The following is a 16,876-nucleotide window of genomic DNA, read 5'->3' on the forward strand; positions in this document are numbered from 1 at the left end:
TCTCCAGGGGATTTTTCTGACCCAGGGATTGAACCCATGTCTTCTGCGTTGGCAGGCAGATTCTTTACCACTGGGCCACCTGGGAAGCCCAAATTTTAGAGTAATTGTAGGTAATCTGCAGATCCCTGGGTTGGGAAGATCCCCTGGAGAAAGAAATGGCAATCCACTCCAGTATTCTTATCTGGAGAATGCCATGGGCGGAGGAGCCTGGTGGTCTATAGTCCATGGGATTGGTGCAAAGAGTCAGACAAAACTGAGTGACTAAGTCTACTATTATTTCTGTAGTTAATTTGCATTTAAAAATAAGTCTAGGGAGACATGTAAAGTCTTACTGTGTGCATTTATGATCTTTTAGCTGTGACCAGAGCAAGGTGAAAAAAGTAACTTATGCTGAATCCTGCAATGAAAGGTGAGATATATATAGATGAGAGTAAGTGGGGGTGGGGGGGTATTGAGATTTGTGAAATTTATTCTGAGAAGTGGCTACTGGCAATACAGAGTTAACAGGACACTTTAGCTAAGATTTTTGTTTTTCCAGCCTCACATGCTACTTTCTTTTTTGGATCTATCTGGGGGAAAATAAACAGGTCATAAAAGGAGTCTGCTTACTGCTAGTCTGTTTTATTACCCTTAGTTAGGAGCAGCCACAGCCCTGAGGAAAGTATCAGATTGCCCATGCATGGGCCAGAAGAGGACAGGAGAAGGTCTTGGTGGACAGAGAGCAGAGGGGAGCCCTTAGCAGGAAAAATATGTATCTCATAGGTCCTGAATGTGTCGCTCACCTTCTACAGCTCTGCCTCTATGTGAGGCTGGTAACCCAAACCCACCATTACATTGGAGGGACCCCTGCCTTGTCTTGACCGTATCTCTCAAGGGCAGGAAAGACATCTGTGATTCATGAGAGGTTACTGGACGATGTAGGGACTTGAGAAGGCAGAAAATTACAGAACCAGTGAGATGAGTACCTACAAACTGAAGGTGAATTTTGAAGCAAATTTCATCACAAAATGGTGTTACACTTGGGGATTGGGTTCAGGAGTAAAGTACATAACATTTGATGTATTAAGTTTTTCCACATGACTAGGATTTTTCATTACTGATATATAACGTTCATTTCTACAGAAAAATAAAATACCAGGTTTTAAATAACTGATTAAAATGCTATTTTTCAGATAATTAGACTATCAATTGCAGAGTAATTATAGCTAACTTGTATTTAAAAATCTATAAAACGTATGGAGTCTTACTTTGTACATTTTAATCCTTCAGCTCTGACTTGTGTAACATGAGAAGCATCGATGAAAGGTGAGATACAAATGGGGGAAAGGGGAAGGAGGACGTTGGAATGCATGAAATCCAATTAGTCAGAGTCCCCATCTCAGGCAGCCTCCTGATTCCAGGAGAAAACAAGATATCCATAATATGTGAAAAGTAGGTGGTGCAGGGACCCAGGTTCCAAATAACTAATTAACATATATATATATATATTAGAGCTTAACCAGTTTTTAAGTTCTAGAGCAAGTGTATCCAATTTCAGACAAAAAAGTTAAATCATTTGATGCTAGGTTCATTTTTAACCTTTTATATTGACCTGAATAAATTGACATCAAAGGTCTTTGACTAGTTTGATATAGCTTCTCTTTCAATGACACTGCCATCCAAGACTGTTCAGATCATTTACCTGGGTCAGTGCTATCTAGAGAGTATTAATCTCTCAGTCTATATAGAAAAAGTGAGAAAGGCAGAGATTTATACAGACTTATAGTGACAGAGGGAGAAATACAGATTTGCAAAATTCAGTCTTGGAAGGATTCGTAGTAATACAGAATTTTCTAGACAATACTTCGACATTTCTTTCTGTAAGATTGGGTCTTCCAGTGAGCTAAGTCATGTTGACTACCCTTTAGATTTAAGGAATTCTTTTTGTTCAAGTAAATTTTTCACATCACTGTTCCATGCAGCAAGTCTCTAATGATGTATTTTTGCATTTGTTGGTGGTTGAAGTATAATAGAACAGCTGTCCAAGATTAGTGATGTCGATGAAGACATTGACTTTCTCAACCCACAATAGTAAGTCCGTTTGAAGTTCGGAGGGAGGGAGCTGTTGATGCATTTCTTACCTTTTGGAAGATGGGGCTCATGCTGAGGTGAAAAGGAAAACTGTGGAAAGATAGCAAGATGTTTGGGAGGAAGGGTATAGAGTATTTAAAGTTGCACATAAGTACCATGCTTGAAAAAATATTTCTACATATTCATAAGTGGAATATTCTTCTAGTTTTAAAATGTGAACGTATTCTTAGTAGATTTGAATTGTCCTACAAAATTTCTTAATCAAGGATTGCAGAATGCTACTTACTCTTCAGTTGTGTTCCTTTCTCTTTTTTGTTGGCTATGTTCTAATTCCTAGTTTTATTGACTTTTGTCTAAGAGTAAATAGGACTAACAGCAAAAGCAAATGTGTTTTGCTGATTAAGGCCCTCTTAATGTCCACTGGGATTTTATTAATTTTGTCTTGTGTCTGAGTAACCTCATGAGAGTACTTCTTGTTGCACTCATCTGAAGGCACTTTTTCATCTGTACTCAACTGCAAGGACATGTTTTTAAAATCTCATGTGTCTGACTCGACCTTTCCCCCAAGCTACTATGTATAAAATAAGCAACAAGGATATATTGTATAGCACAAGGAAATATAGCCAGTATTTTGCAGGGACTTTAAATAGAATACAGTCTATAAAATTATTAATCACTGTGCTATACTCCTGAAAGTAATATAATGTTGTAAATCAATTATACTTCAATTAAAAAATCCTATATGTCTGGACTTCAGAATTATTCATTGAGATTTTTCTTCTCTCTTGGCCAGTTATTTAACCACTCACCAACTTGAATTTATGGTGGGAAGTGTGTAGCGCTAAGGAAGAAATTAACTGGTTACTGGTGCAATCAGTTGGTGTCTAGACAAAGATAAAATGAAAAATATAAGGGTGACTCATGAATACAAATAGTTCTTCAACTTACCCATGAATTTCCTTTTTCTGTGTCTTTTCATCATGGGCCATCAATGAAGAGTTCACTCTGCTACTTAATTAAATGATGTGTCTGCATATTAACTATATTTTCTGCAATGAGGCTGCCTAGGACTGGGGCAAAATTTGAGAAGATTGAGTAAGACAAGCATTTCCTTCTTCTTACAAACAGAAAGTGTTAGTTTGGTTTTTAAGTGACAAATGTTTCTTTATAGATTTGTGTGGCATTTGCAATAGTCCCTGTGTGAGAGACACTGGTGTTTCAGACTAGGGGGATGGTACTAGATTTTGGAGTAAGACTTGGAATTGGTGCTTGGCTATGGTATCTAAGTGGGCTTCCCTGGTGGCTCAGTTGGTAAAGAATCTGTCTGTATATCGAACCCAGGTTCGATATCTGAGTTGGAAAGATCTCCTGGAGAAGAGACAGACAACCCACTCCAGTATTCTTGCTTGGAGAATCCCATGGACAGAGGAACCTGGTGGGCTACAGTCAATGGGGTTGCAAAGAGTCAGACACGACTGAGCAACTAACACACACACACTTTGGCATTTCATATACACTGGACACTTGGTGAAATATTAAGCCACTTTAAATTTTAGATCATTTATCTGTAAACTAGTAATGTTATCTACAATATCTACTGAGTGTTATACAATAAAACTAAAAATAAAAGTAGAATAAAATGTAAATGCTCTTAAAACTCTGAAGCACCATAAATAAATTTTATACTAAAAACTAAAAAAGCAACAAAGGTCAATTTTTAGGAAAATCAGAAAATACAGACAAGCAATAAATCCTCCATAAATAGGCATTCTTATTTTTTAATAGATGCTCTTCAAGATTCTTTAGGCTTACGAATTATTTATTTATGGATATACATTGTTTAAAAATAACCTTGTTACTTAGTGATATATCATGAGTATATTTCCATGCATTTGCGTTTACACCATTATATATTTATTGATTTCTGAACTTGCAACCTTCCTTTTGACAGCTGTGTAATAATTCATGGTAAACGTTTAAATTGTTATTTAAATTGTCAGATATTTCTGGACATTTAAGCTGTTTAGGACATTTACTATTACAAAAAATGACTAATTTTGAGACCAAATCTCTGTATATTTTATTTCTTTAAAATAAAAATCCTCCTCAATGGAAATTCTATGTCAAGGGAAATGTTTGTGAGGCTATTGATTTCAACGTGCCTTTCTTTTTTTTTTTTTTTTTTTATTTTTTTATTCAACGTGCCTTTCCACACGAAGATGCAGTGTACTCTTTTTCTCCCTTCCCACACTAGCCCAGTGATCTCTTCAATGTCAGGGAATGTTTGTTCTAATGCTCATTTGACATTGTTTTTGTTTATATTTATTTTCATAGAACTTTTATTTCATTGTCTTCAATCTGCCTTTGCCCAATTAAAATTGGGGTGTTTATCACTGCCATTGGATAGAAAAGTTAAATATATCACTTTTATATCACAAAAAGGGCAAGTAGCTTTTCCCATTTTGTCTAGATTTCCACTCTATAGAAGTTTATAATCCTCACACAAATATATCTATACCTTTCTTTATTATTTATGCTTTAAGCATCAGAAAGTCTTTCTCTACCTATGATTCTAATATAGTCTCCAAAATTTCATTTGTTTTGAATTTATTTTCTACATTAAAGTAAAACATCTGCCCAGAATTTCTTTTCTATTAAAGTATAAAATGTAAGAATCTGTTTTTCTCCCAAGTGAGTACTTCATTATCTCAGCATCAAAACTGTACCTCCCTCCATTGTCCTTGCCCTAATTTAATGATCCTTACCGCAATTATCACCTTATAAAAATAAAAATAGAATAATATGTAAGTGCTTTTAAAATGCTAAAGCACCATAAATACATTTTACACTAAAAACCAAAAATCAAACAGCAAAATTTAATTATTAGGAAAATCAGAAAATATAGACAAGCAATAAATAGGCATTCTTAATTTTTAATAGATGCCCTTCAAGTTTCTTCAGACTTATAAATTTTTTGTTTATGAGTATAGTATCATGCTTACATTGTTTTAGAAATAATCTTATTACTTAGTGACATATCATGAATATATTTATTATATTATGATCTGCACGAGACAGAATGCAAACATCCTGATGGAAGAAAATCTTGTCCATTTTAACTGCTGTATCTCCAGTGCTTCCAACGGTGCCATGGCACGTAGTAGGCACTCACTGAGTTTGGTTGAATGAATGAACCCATTATTGAAAAAAATTTATATCTTGTTCAATGACTTTCAAATCCATCTCTATTATATTCTTTACTTTGAGTCTTTCCAGAATCTGTTTTATTTGCTTTTTCCAGCCTTTTGAGTTCAGCACACTTCACACATTATGATGTAATTTACAGAGAACCAAAACATTTTTTAAAAACCTAAGTTCCATCTTTTCCTCCTCTGCTTTTCTGATTTTGTTGTCTCAGATGACATCAACCTTTGCTCCCCAAGCCTGGGTAGGGGAGATGAGTGCTGATGGAGAAGGGAGAAATTAGAGGGAATGGGGAGATCTCACCACTCAGCTTAGCCTCAGAGCATCCATCTGTGGCCCATTTTGCCAGTGCCCCAGTTCTGTGCAGCCTCCATCCTCTCTCTTCTCTGGTCTTGGGCACAGACTGTGAGCACTGCTTTGGGATCAAATCCCACTGGGGGTGGAATTGGGCTCTCATGTGGGAGGCTTTAGCAGGGCAAGAAATTGTTCCCTGATGGCTACCTTGTCTGCTGCCATATGGTAAAATGAAGCCTAGTTGCTAGTGCTATAGAACTGTCTCCTTCTCCTACTAACAGAAGGAGCCTGGCCTCTAGGGTGTTTCTCCTTTGAAGTGCATCTTATTAAAATTCCTTACCCCCATAGTGCACTTGCCACCCCCAATGTGAGTCTCATTAGTGTTTAACTGTCATATTCATGGGGTGGCTTGTTTCAAGAAATAAATATTACAAGAGGAGAGCTTCCCTGAAGTCCCTTATTCTATTGCTACAGAACAGGTCTGGCCATGGTTTGATGACTTGCGCAGGATCCCACAGCTCGCTCATGGGAGGCTGAGCTTATACCATTCCCTTCTGTTTCCATGCGATGTTGCTTTAGTTGATGACCCCAGGCTTAATCTTACCGTAAAGTTGGGGTTAGAGCTTTATAGTCAAGAGAAGTGTTGCTAAACATTCAAAGTTTAGTGTTTTATTCACATATATTCTATATAGGAAAGTAAAAGAAAAAATCAGGAAACATTTTTAGTTGTGTCTGATTCTTTGCAACCCCATGGATGGTAGCCCCACCAGACTCCTCTATCCATGGGATTTCCCAGGCAAGAATACTGGAGTGAGTTGCCATTTCCTTCTCCAGAGGATCTTCCCGACCCAGGGATTGAACCCGAGTCTCCTGCACTGGCAGGCAGGTTCTCTGCCACTGAGCCCCCAGGGAAGGCCATAGTTATTAATAAGCATTTTGTTGGGCAATTTCTAGGTACTTTAAAGATTATATTTGTTAATATAAAGGCCTTTGTTGGTTAAATTCATACTACATGTTAGGAGAAACTGATACACTTGAAAAATAATTTCCTGAAAAATAATTTCAGATAAGCTCTGAAATCTTATTTTTACTTCCATTTGCAGTAGCAAGATAAAGAGAATTGTGTACTTAATTATATCATCCTTCACTTTCAGGTATGTGAGACTCTAGAGATGGAAGTAATTAAAGATGTATTACATTTAATATCAATATTTTTTATGGCAAAAGATCTGGGAGGGGGAAAGGCACCTCCACTGTCAATATGTTGCTAAATACCTTTGTGCCCCATTTAATGCAATCTAATTTATCTTGGAATTTTAATTGAAGTGGAATATTAAGAATTGCAAAAGAAATGGTATTTACCCAAGTCTAATAGTAATGCGTTAACATGTCTTTTTCTACCTGTAAAAGTCAAAATAATGAAACATGCATTTCAAAATTCTATAATTATAAGGAAAGTGTTTTAGTAAATATTCATCTAGAATTACTCCTTAATTCTGGATTCATTTTACTTAGATGGTTCATTTCTACATGATAGTAAGATTTCATACTGTGTTACAGATTCACACAACATACTTACTTCCTTTTAAAGCAATAATATTTTAATTTGCATTACAATTGTGAAAAAGTGCCTTGGAGATTATCTTCACAGGTTATACAAATAGTATAATCAACTTATGGACAATGGGTTTAGCATATATAAGAGAAAGGCTTAGGAGGTACTTTATAATTCAATCATGTATGTATTTATGGAATTGAATTCCTTCTTACATGCCCAGAACCATCCATTAACATGTAATCAACAGGCTCCTCTATGTAATTCTCCAAGCAAGAATACTAGAGTGGGTAGCCATTCCCTTCTCCATGGGGTCTTCCCAACTCAGGGGCTGAACTTGAGTCTCCTGTATTGCAGGCAGATTTCTTGACCACTGAGCCAGTGTAGTTTCCCTGTTTTGTCTTGGAGTGTCAGTCTGATGTGTCTATTACAAAAGGGCACAATACCATGAAGTGGTTTAGTGGAAATTTATTTTCCTAATGACTGCTTCTATTGAGTGAAAACAGAGTCATTTATTTATTTTTTGAAAATAGAAATAATGTTTTTACTTTTTTTTAACTTTTTATTTTGTGCTGGAGTATGGCTGATTAGGGCTTCCAAAGTGGCACAGGTGGTAAAGAACACGCCTACCAAGCCAGGAGATGTAAGAGACTAAGGTTCCATCCCTGGGTCGGGAAGATCTCTAGAGGAGGGCATGGTAGCCCACTCCAGTATTCTTGCCTGGAGAATCCTATGGACCGAGGAGCCTGGCAGGCTACAGTCTGCAGCATAGCACAGAGTTGGACATGACTGAGGTGACTTAGCATACACACATAGCCAATTAACAATGATGCATTTTGTATTGGGGTATAACCAATTAACAATTTCGTGATAGTTTCAGGTGAACAGTGAAGGGACTCAGTCATACACATACATGTATCCATTCTCCCCCAAACTCCCCTCGCATCCAAGCTGCCACATAACATTGAGCAGAGTTCCCTGTGCTGTACAGTAGGTCCTTGTTGGTTATGCATTTTAAACATAGCAGTGTGTATGTATCCATCCCAAACTCCCTAACTCTCCCTTTCCCCCATCCTCCCCCCTTAGTTCAGTTCAGTTCAGTTGCTCAGTCATGTCCGACTCTTTGCGACCCCATGGACTGTAGCACAGCAGACTTCCCTGTCCATCCCAACTCCCGGAACTTGCTCAAACTCATGTTCATCCAGTCAGTGATGCCACCCAGCCATCTCATCCTCTGTCATCCCCTTCTACTCCTGGCTTCAATCTTTCCCAGCATCAGGGCCTTTTCCAATGAATTGGTTCTTTGCATCAGGTGGCCGAAGTATTGGAATTTCCGCTTCAGCATCAGTCCTTCCAATGAATATTCAGGACTGATTTCATTTAGGATGGACTAGTTGGATCTCCTTGCAGTCCAAGGGACTGTCAAGAGTCTTCTCCAACACCACAGTTCAAAAGCATCAAAAGCATCCTTCCCCCTAGGCAACCATAACTTCATTCAGAGTAATTTCAGACTCTAAAGCAGAGCATTTCTCCCTACTACCGAACAGTTTAATTTGGAATAATAACATTTTGATATCAGATCATTGGGCTGAAATTAGTTTGTGGGTGTAAAAACCACTTTATCCTTATTCAGTCTATTTGTTTGTTATAGAATATTTGCAATCTTGCTGATCTTTCTGGACATGGCCCTCATCATCAAAGACGTAATTTTCCTTAGTGGCACGACACAGATTTCTTTGGAATCTCGTTCAGTTTCTTTTGTTATTGCTTTTTTTTTTTTCATGGATGTTTCTCTTCGAGTGTTTATAGAAGGGTAAGTTTTATTCGTTTTTTAAAAAACACATAGAACTATTTTGTGCTATAAGAGGCATCCCCAAGTAATTAGCAAGTCAATGCAACCAAATATGCCCCTCTTTGTCAAACTAAATCTCTCTGAAGCATTCAGAAACAAGAGAAACAATAGTCCAAATCCCAATTTCTACTATATTTTGCTTTAATATTATGGTTGCAACTGGCACTCTAGTCTCTAAACCATGTATTCTAGATGGTTCCTTTAACAGATAAAGCTAAAGGGTTTGAAGAACGGGGCCAAGCAGCTAGTATGTCTACATGGATATTATTAAGAGGAATATATATATGTGAAGCATAAATATTGGTAGTTTCATGAAGAGTTGAGTGTAAATAAAAGCTGTCGTTGTTTAGTCATGTCTGACTCTTTGGGACTCCATGGACTTCAGTACGCCACGCTTCCCTGTCCTTCACTATATCCCGGAATTTGCTCAGATTCATGGCCATCGAGGCAGTGATGCTATCTAATTCTCATCCCATGCCACCCCCTTCTCCTTTTAGCCTTCAATCTTTCCCAGCATCAGCTGACAGTGTATTAAATACCAGGTAATAGATCACGAATAGTTCCCTACCTCAGCTGAAATAGAAACTTGTGGGAAGGTCCCCAAAGAGCTGAGGGACACACATCCCAGTGTGGGGCGGCGCTCAGGAGAGAGGCAGCAACTAGCTTTCTTGGCCTCTGGCTTCCTGAGAAGGTGGGAATGCAGCCTCGGAGCCCCAGCCTCACTTCACCAGAACATTTGGAACACACTTGTCTCCTCTCTAGCTGAACCCTCTGCCCTCAAATCTCTGGGCTTAGGACAGTTGCCCACTCCCAGGTTACCCCAACCTAAAAGAGGCTACCCCAGCATTGCAAGAGGCTTTCTCTGGAGCCTCATTGCCCGTGGCTGAAGGAGCCAGTGTTGGGGAGGAGGTGCAGACACCAGAAGATCCCCTCTGCACAGAGGAAGCCACACCAGCCCACTGGGACCCCACTGTGGGTACAAAGCCAGGGATGAGTCTGCTGGCCAAAGCAGTGGATGTGTCTTCCTCTCACAGGCTCCTCTTGTGCCCTCTTCACAGTCCGTTTTTCTAGGGCTGTGACATGGTCAGCTTTCATTGCCTGATAGCTCAACCCACCATCTCATCTTTCTCTCCCACCTGTTGTGAAGATAGGGCTTGCCTCTTGTTCAGTGGTTTGGTTATACCTCTTACTGTACTTATGTTGCAATATGGATGCTTTTGTCATATGTAAATCTAAAATAATGAGTATGAATATTTTTTCTCTTAGTCTGGTAAATGTACTTTCAGTCATTCATTAAAGCAGAATTAAGGCAGGGGGAATGAGTCAAATAAATTTATCCTCTTAAAATATCCTGATTTCTTTGGGGAAGCATCAGCTTGTATTTTTTGTTTGTTTGTTTTTATTATAGGATACGACCATATTTTTCTGATATATTTAACTCCTTAGATGCTGCCATTATTATTGTGACTCTACTGGTTGATATCACTTATCTTTTGTATGACTCTATACTTGCTAAAATTTTCCCCAGGTAAGAAACATATGCTTTGTCTCTCAAAGTTTTTCTTTTTAAAAAACTAGTATCTGTGACTTTCATTTTATGTAATCTTTTTTAAACTCTAAATGTGCTGATTCTGTTCTAAATATGCTGGCAAATGAAATGTTGAGATAAATTTCCACACACTTGTAAACAAAAGGATGGTGGTGTTTAGGGCCCAGCAAAAGGTGGTACCTTCTACTGAATGAAGAAGATGGTGCCTCCAAAAAAAGAAACTGGGGACTTGCCTCTTGTCTTAACTTGAACTTTCCACTAAGTTTCCACTTGTGCCTCAACCACAGATTTCTCACATGTGAAATTCCTGGGTTTTTCCTATAACCTAGAGAGGACTGGTTTGAGTTGATGCAAAATTTGAGTGACTTCTATGATGATTCTCTAAAAAGGAACAAGTGGAACAGAAAACCAGGTGACTTGGGTAGCAGCACAGACGTGGGATTTTTGCAGTATAGTCGACATGATGTGAGCTTCCAGATGTTCAAGCTGGTTTTAGAAAAGGTAGAGGAACCAGAGATCAAATTGCCAACATCCGCTGGATCATCGAAAAAGCAAGAGAGCTCCAGAAAAACATCTATTTCTGCTTTATTGACTATGCCAAAGCCTTTGACTGTGTGGATCACAATAAACTGTGGAAAATTCTGAAAGAGATGGGCATACCAGACCACCTGACCTGCCTCTTGAGAAACCCATATGCAGGTCAGGAAGCAACAGTTAGAACTGGACATGAAACAACAGACTGGCTCCAGATAGGAAAAGGAGTACGTCAAGGCTGTATATTGTCACCCTGCTTATTTAACTTCTATGCAGAGTACATCATGAGAATCGCTGGGCTGGATGAAGCACAAGCTGGAATCAAGATTGCCAGGAGAAATATCAATAACCTCAGATATACAGAAGACACCACCCTTATGGCAGAAAGTGAAGAGGAACTAAAAAGCCTCTTGATGAAAGTCAAAGAGGAGAGTGAAAAAGTTGGCTTAAAGCTCAATATTCAGAAAACTAAGATCATGGCATCTGGTCCCATCACTTCATGGGAAATAGATGGGGAAACAATGGAAACAGTGTCAGACTTTATTTTTTGGGGCTCCAAAATCACTGCAGATGGTGAATGCAGCCATGAAATTAAAAGACACTTACTCCTTGGAAGGAAAGTTATGTCCAACCTAGATAGCATATTGAAAAGCAGAGACATTACTTTGCCAACAAAGGTCCATCTAGTCAAGGCTATGGTTTTTCCAGTGGTCATTATGGATGTGAGAGTTGGACAGTGAAGAAAGCTGAGTGCCAAAGAATTGATGCATTTGAACTGTGGTGTTGGAGAAGACTCTTGCAAGTCCCTTGGACTGCAAGGAGATCCAACCAGTCCATCCTAAAGGAGATCAGTCCTGGGTGTTCATTGGAAAGACTGATGCTGAAGCTGAAACTCCAATCCTTTGTCCACCTCATGCAAAGAGTTGACTCATTGGAAAAGACCCTGATGTTGGGAGGGATTGGGGGCAGGAGGAGAAGGGGACGACAGAGGATGAGATGGCTGGATGGCATCACCGACTCGATGCACATGAGTTTGAGTGAACTCTGGGAGTTGGTGATGGACAGGGAGGCCTGGCGTGCTGTGATTCATGGGGTCACAAAGAGTCAGACACGACTGAACTGAACTGAACTGACATGATGTAAGCTGAGGCGAAGTTAGAACTGTTAGAGATCAAACAAAAATGTGTGAGAGACCAATGGCTTTTTTCTTTTTCCTCCTCTTTCTACTGTGGCAGTGAGAAAAAGAATAAAAGTGTTCTGGGATGTGGCTGTTGGGTGATTCACTGGGCTTATTCCTGAGTCAAATAGTATACTGCTTTTTTTTGTACTCTGGCATCTAAGGACTTTCATTCAGGTCCCAACAAAATTTAATAAGCTTTTGGAGATTTTCTTAAAATAGCCAAAGCCAGTGTAGTCCTTAGACAGGCAATGTCAGGATCAGTGAAGAGTTTATCAGAAATACAAGAACAATACCACCTCAGGGCCCACTCTCGACCTACTGAATCAGTGTGCATGCTCAAGTTAGAGAAGCGCTAGCCCAAACCATTACTTCTCTGCCATCATGTTTTCTCCTGATGGTAGAAGACACACTTGGAAAGTAATCTGCTGCCTGTGTGATGTATGTTCACAGCTCTAGTGAGCCCCTGTTACTCATGGGAGTGACAGAGATGAACAGGAATTCTCTTTCGATGGGAAAAAGATGGAAAAATACTTGTCTTAAATCTACTGAAGACACATTCTGAGAGTCTATCATGTGACTTTTTCTTTAAACCAGAGTTTCCTCAACCCAGCACTATTGATATTTTGAATTTTGAATTAAAAATTAAAAAAAATTTTTTTTGACTGTGTAGGTTAGTTCTCTAACCAGAAGTTGAACCTAAGCTGCCCTGCAGTGAAAGCACAGTCTTAATCACTGAACTGCCAGGGAAGTCCCAGTATTGGGAGCTGTCCTGTGCATTGGTGCTGACCAGCATCCTTAGCCTCTACCCACTAGATGCAAGTAGCAACACCCCCCACCTCCCCACCCACAGGCTGTTATGACAACTAGAAATGTCTCTGAACATTGCTGAATATGCCTTGGGTGGGCAGGAGGGAAGCTGGGATGGGGTGGAGGGCGTATGCAAAATTGCCCTTGGTTAAGAGCTGCTGCTCTAGACTTAGTCTATATTGACAAAATCCTCTGTTTCTAAAGCAAAACTGAATCTTTTAAATTTATTGTTAGGTTGAGAATTGTTTTACGACCTGTAAGACTTGTCATTCTGATAAGAGTTTTTCATCTGGCTTATCAAAAAAGACATCTTGAAATGCTAACCAGAAGGATGGTAAGTGGGCGAAATATGCTTACTTTTCAGAAAAAATGTTTGTATTTTGGGGACTACTGTCTAGGGTTTTAGATATCTATATATTGTTTTTTTTTTTAATGTTGGTTTATGTATTACAAGTGAATGACTGTTATAAACTCTTAGGTTTCAGGAAACAAACGGCGGTACAAGAAGGATGGATTTGACTTAGACCTCACTTATGTTACTGGTTTGTGAAGTTTATCTGTTGATTGCCTATATTAACACCACATTTTTCATGTGTGTGAGTAATTATATGTTTAGTTTTTGCCCTAAGCCGTGTTCTTGCAAAGCATTCTTTGTCCATGAAGACTTCTGCCACTATGGTAGTGACATACTTGGAGTGTAACCCTGACAATGGAAAAATCTCAATTTTCATCTCAAATCAGGGCTACTTGGTTATAGTATGAAAGTTGCATGGGTTTTCAGCTGAAGTCATTTGTTTGGTTTAGAATTTATTACGTTTTAGGAGTTATCCTTGGTCTTGAGGTTTTCAGAGAAACCTCTTCTCTTGCTGGAACCCTAGGATGAGGTCATTGCTTTTGGGTCTCAGGTTTCTGAGTCAAGGGAACACTGGAAAACATCCCAGGAGTTCCTAACGTTGTTGGAGCCCAGATCTCTCATTTTCCTTTGGTGTTTAAGAAACCAATTCCGACCACAGAGGGTGCTCCAGACTAAAGTTATTGCTTAATTCTTCAACCATTTGAACAGACAAATTTGTTGCTTAAGTCTTGAACCATTTGAGTCTTGGGAACATTAAGTGTAATGATCAAAATAGTGAATACTTTCATATGTTATGCTGATTATGCTGAGGGTTAGTTAGCTTTTTCTTTGGTCATTCTCAATCCTGAAAATTCTTTTCTATGGAGAAGGAGTCTGATTACATGTAAATTGAGTTCTCATGTGTTGCTTCACATCTATAAGATTTGTAATAGTGACTGTTTTGACTTCCAGAGCGTATTATTGCCATGTCATTCCCATCTTCTGGAAAGCAGTCTTTCTACAGGAATCCCATTAAGGTAAAGGTTTTTATCTAACAGAAGCTCACATTTCTCAGCAAACACAGACTCTGGAGTCATAAGATAACCTTGGCCCAGAGACAGCAGTACTCTCCTGAAAATGTACTCTTTCAGATTAAAAAAAAAAATTATCATGGGTTGTTATCTGTTAGCTTTTGCTGTGTTATGAATTGCCCCAAAACTTCAGTGACTTCCAATAGCAAACAGCTCGTGATAATGTGGTTTGTAAATTTGAGTTGGGCTTAACTGGCTGGCTCTGCCAATCAGGAATTGGCTTCACTAATCTTGGCGGAGCTAACTTACACATCTGTGGGCAGCACCTGGGCATCTGAGGACTGGATAGTCTAAGATGGCATGCCTGGAAGCTCCATGTGATTCTCATTCTCCAACAGGCTAGCTCAGGCTTGTTCGCATAAAGCAGTGGCAAGGACCTCGTTATTATCCAGCCAAAGAATGCCGAACCTCCAAAGGCCCAGGCACCAAACTAGTGTAATGTGGCTTCTACCTTATTCTATCAGACGAGCCAACTACAAACCCAGTTCAGATTCAGACAGACAACAGATACCATCTCTGTTGTATCTGTGGGGAATTGTGGCCATTTTTCATGGTCTGTCATAGAGGGAAAGATGGAGAATTCTTTAAAAATATCTGTTCTTAGGTTGAGATCCTAAATTACAGTGGATACATACTGCTTCAGGTTCTATAGGTTAAATAAGTTCAAACATCAAATGATGTTTACTATGAAATTCTAGTTAAAAGTAATTGTTTAAGAAGTTTTCATATGTGTGTGGATGTGTATGCGCGCATGCTCAGTTGCTTCAGTCGTGTCCAACTCTTTGCAACCCCATGGAGTATAGCCCATTGGGCTCCTCTGTCCTTGGGATTCTCCAGACAAGAATACTAGAGTGGGTTGCCATGCCTTCCTCCAGGGGATCTTCTTGACCCAGGGACTGAACCTGTGTCTCCTGTGCTGCAGGCAGATTCTTTACCCTCTGAGCCACCTGGGAAGCCCTGTGCATGTGTATACATTACTGTATATCCATTTGTTATATCTCAGTAAAATGTAATTATGTATGTAAATGTGTGTATGTCTATATATCAGTGTACCTATATACATGTGGGTATGTTATTATACTTTGAGGCAAACAAATATTGTAAATTGCACTTGCCTTAAATGTGTATCTTGATTAAAATTATATATAGGTATATATGCATGTAACCAACACCCCTATCACAATGTGGAACACTTGTTGCTCTTTTTCAGTCAATACCCTGACATACTGGAGGTAATTACTGTTCTCACTTCTGTCACAACAGATTAGTTCTACTTTTTTTTTAAATTTCACGTAAATGAAATCATATACTGTAGCTTTTTATGCTTACAATAAATTCTGTGAGATTTGTCCAGTATTATTGTGGGTACAGTAATATAATAGTTGTACATATAATTATATAAAGTACAGTTCTTTCTAAATAGCATAACATTAATATTTATTGCTTCTGGAATATTGATTGGAAGCCCAAGCATTCAGTTTACTTACAGAAATTATACAATTATACATTGCTTCACAAAAGCAGCCAACACATCACATTCTGAAAATTCAGAAAATTAAAAATTCTAAATACCAAGAGGTGCATCTGAAGAAACAGCTATAAATTTGGCAGCCATTTGTACACATCTCATGACTTTAAATCTGTGAATATGATATTCAGTCATTTAGGTTGAGTCCATCATTAAAGTAATTTATTAATTTTTCCTGTATACCTGTGTTTCATACATCAATATTTGCATACTCTGGAATATGTTAGAAAGAAATGTATAATATTTACAAATGTGCAGAAAAGCAAGCAAAAACTAAACTGCCCAGTTCGTCTGAGACAATCTTGTGTCAGCTTCATAAGCATATTCCTTCTGCAAAACAGTAAGCTAATGTTTGAACACTATTTCTAAGGTAAAGCACATTTTCTTACAAATAATGAAGTCTTTTTCTCACCACAAAAGTGTGCAAAAAGAATTTTAGTTTGAATAGATCTCTCAGAATGTATTTAACTTCATAATTTCAACAGGCTTAAGGTTTCCAACCATTAACAAGGATCAGATTTTAAATTACTTAGAGGAGAATCTGTCTTGAAAAATGTGACTCCTTTGTTACCAACTAGAAAAAGTATCCAATTCATATCTTATCAGTTCAACTCAGTCGCTCAGTCATGTCTGACTCTTTGCGACCCCATGGACGGCGGCACACTAGACCTCCCTATCCATCACCAACTCCCGGAGCTTGCTCAAACTCATGTCCATCGAGTCGGTGATGCCATCCAACCATCTAGTTCTCTGTCATCCACTTCTCCTCCTGCCTTCAATCTTTGCTAGCATCAGCGTCTTTTCCAACGAGTCAACTCTTTGCATCAGGTGGCGAAAGTATTGGAGTTTAAGCTTCAGCGTGGTATCTTATAGAAACA

At 38.6% G+C, this 16,876-nt stretch overlaps 1 protein-coding gene across 1 annotated transcript in view; it reads left to right on the forward strand.

Annotated features, from left to right (window-relative positions):
- The window catches only part of LOC133258279 (phosphatidylinositol 3,4,5-trisphosphate 3-phosphatase TPTE2-like), a 63,604-nt gene that overhangs the window by 14,301 nt on the left and 32,427 nt on the right, over positions 1–16,876 (forward strand). Inside the window, exons 8-16 of the mRNA XM_061434706.1 lie at positions 356–409; positions 1,270–1,305; positions 2,005–2,070; positions 6,672–6,722; positions 8,775–8,936; positions 10,384–10,503; positions 13,280–13,379; positions 13,524–13,587; positions 14,352–14,416. Coding sequence (XP_061290690.1) covers positions 356–409; positions 1,270–1,305; positions 2,005–2,070; positions 6,672–6,722; positions 8,775–8,936; positions 10,384–10,503; positions 13,280–13,379; positions 13,524–13,587; positions 14,352–14,416 — 718 coding nt within the window. The remainder of the gene's footprint in view (positions 1–355; positions 410–1,269; positions 1,306–2,004; positions 2,071–6,671; positions 6,723–8,774; positions 8,937–10,383; positions 10,504–13,279; positions 13,380–13,523; positions 13,588–14,351; positions 14,417–16,876) is intronic.

The sequence above is a fragment of the Bos javanicus genome, chromosome 12, assembly GCF_032452875.1.
Source record: "Bos javanicus breed banteng chromosome 12, ARS-OSU_banteng_1.0, whole genome shotgun sequence".
Lineage (NCBI taxonomy): Eukaryota > Metazoa > Chordata > Mammalia > Artiodactyla > Bovidae > Bos > Bos javanicus.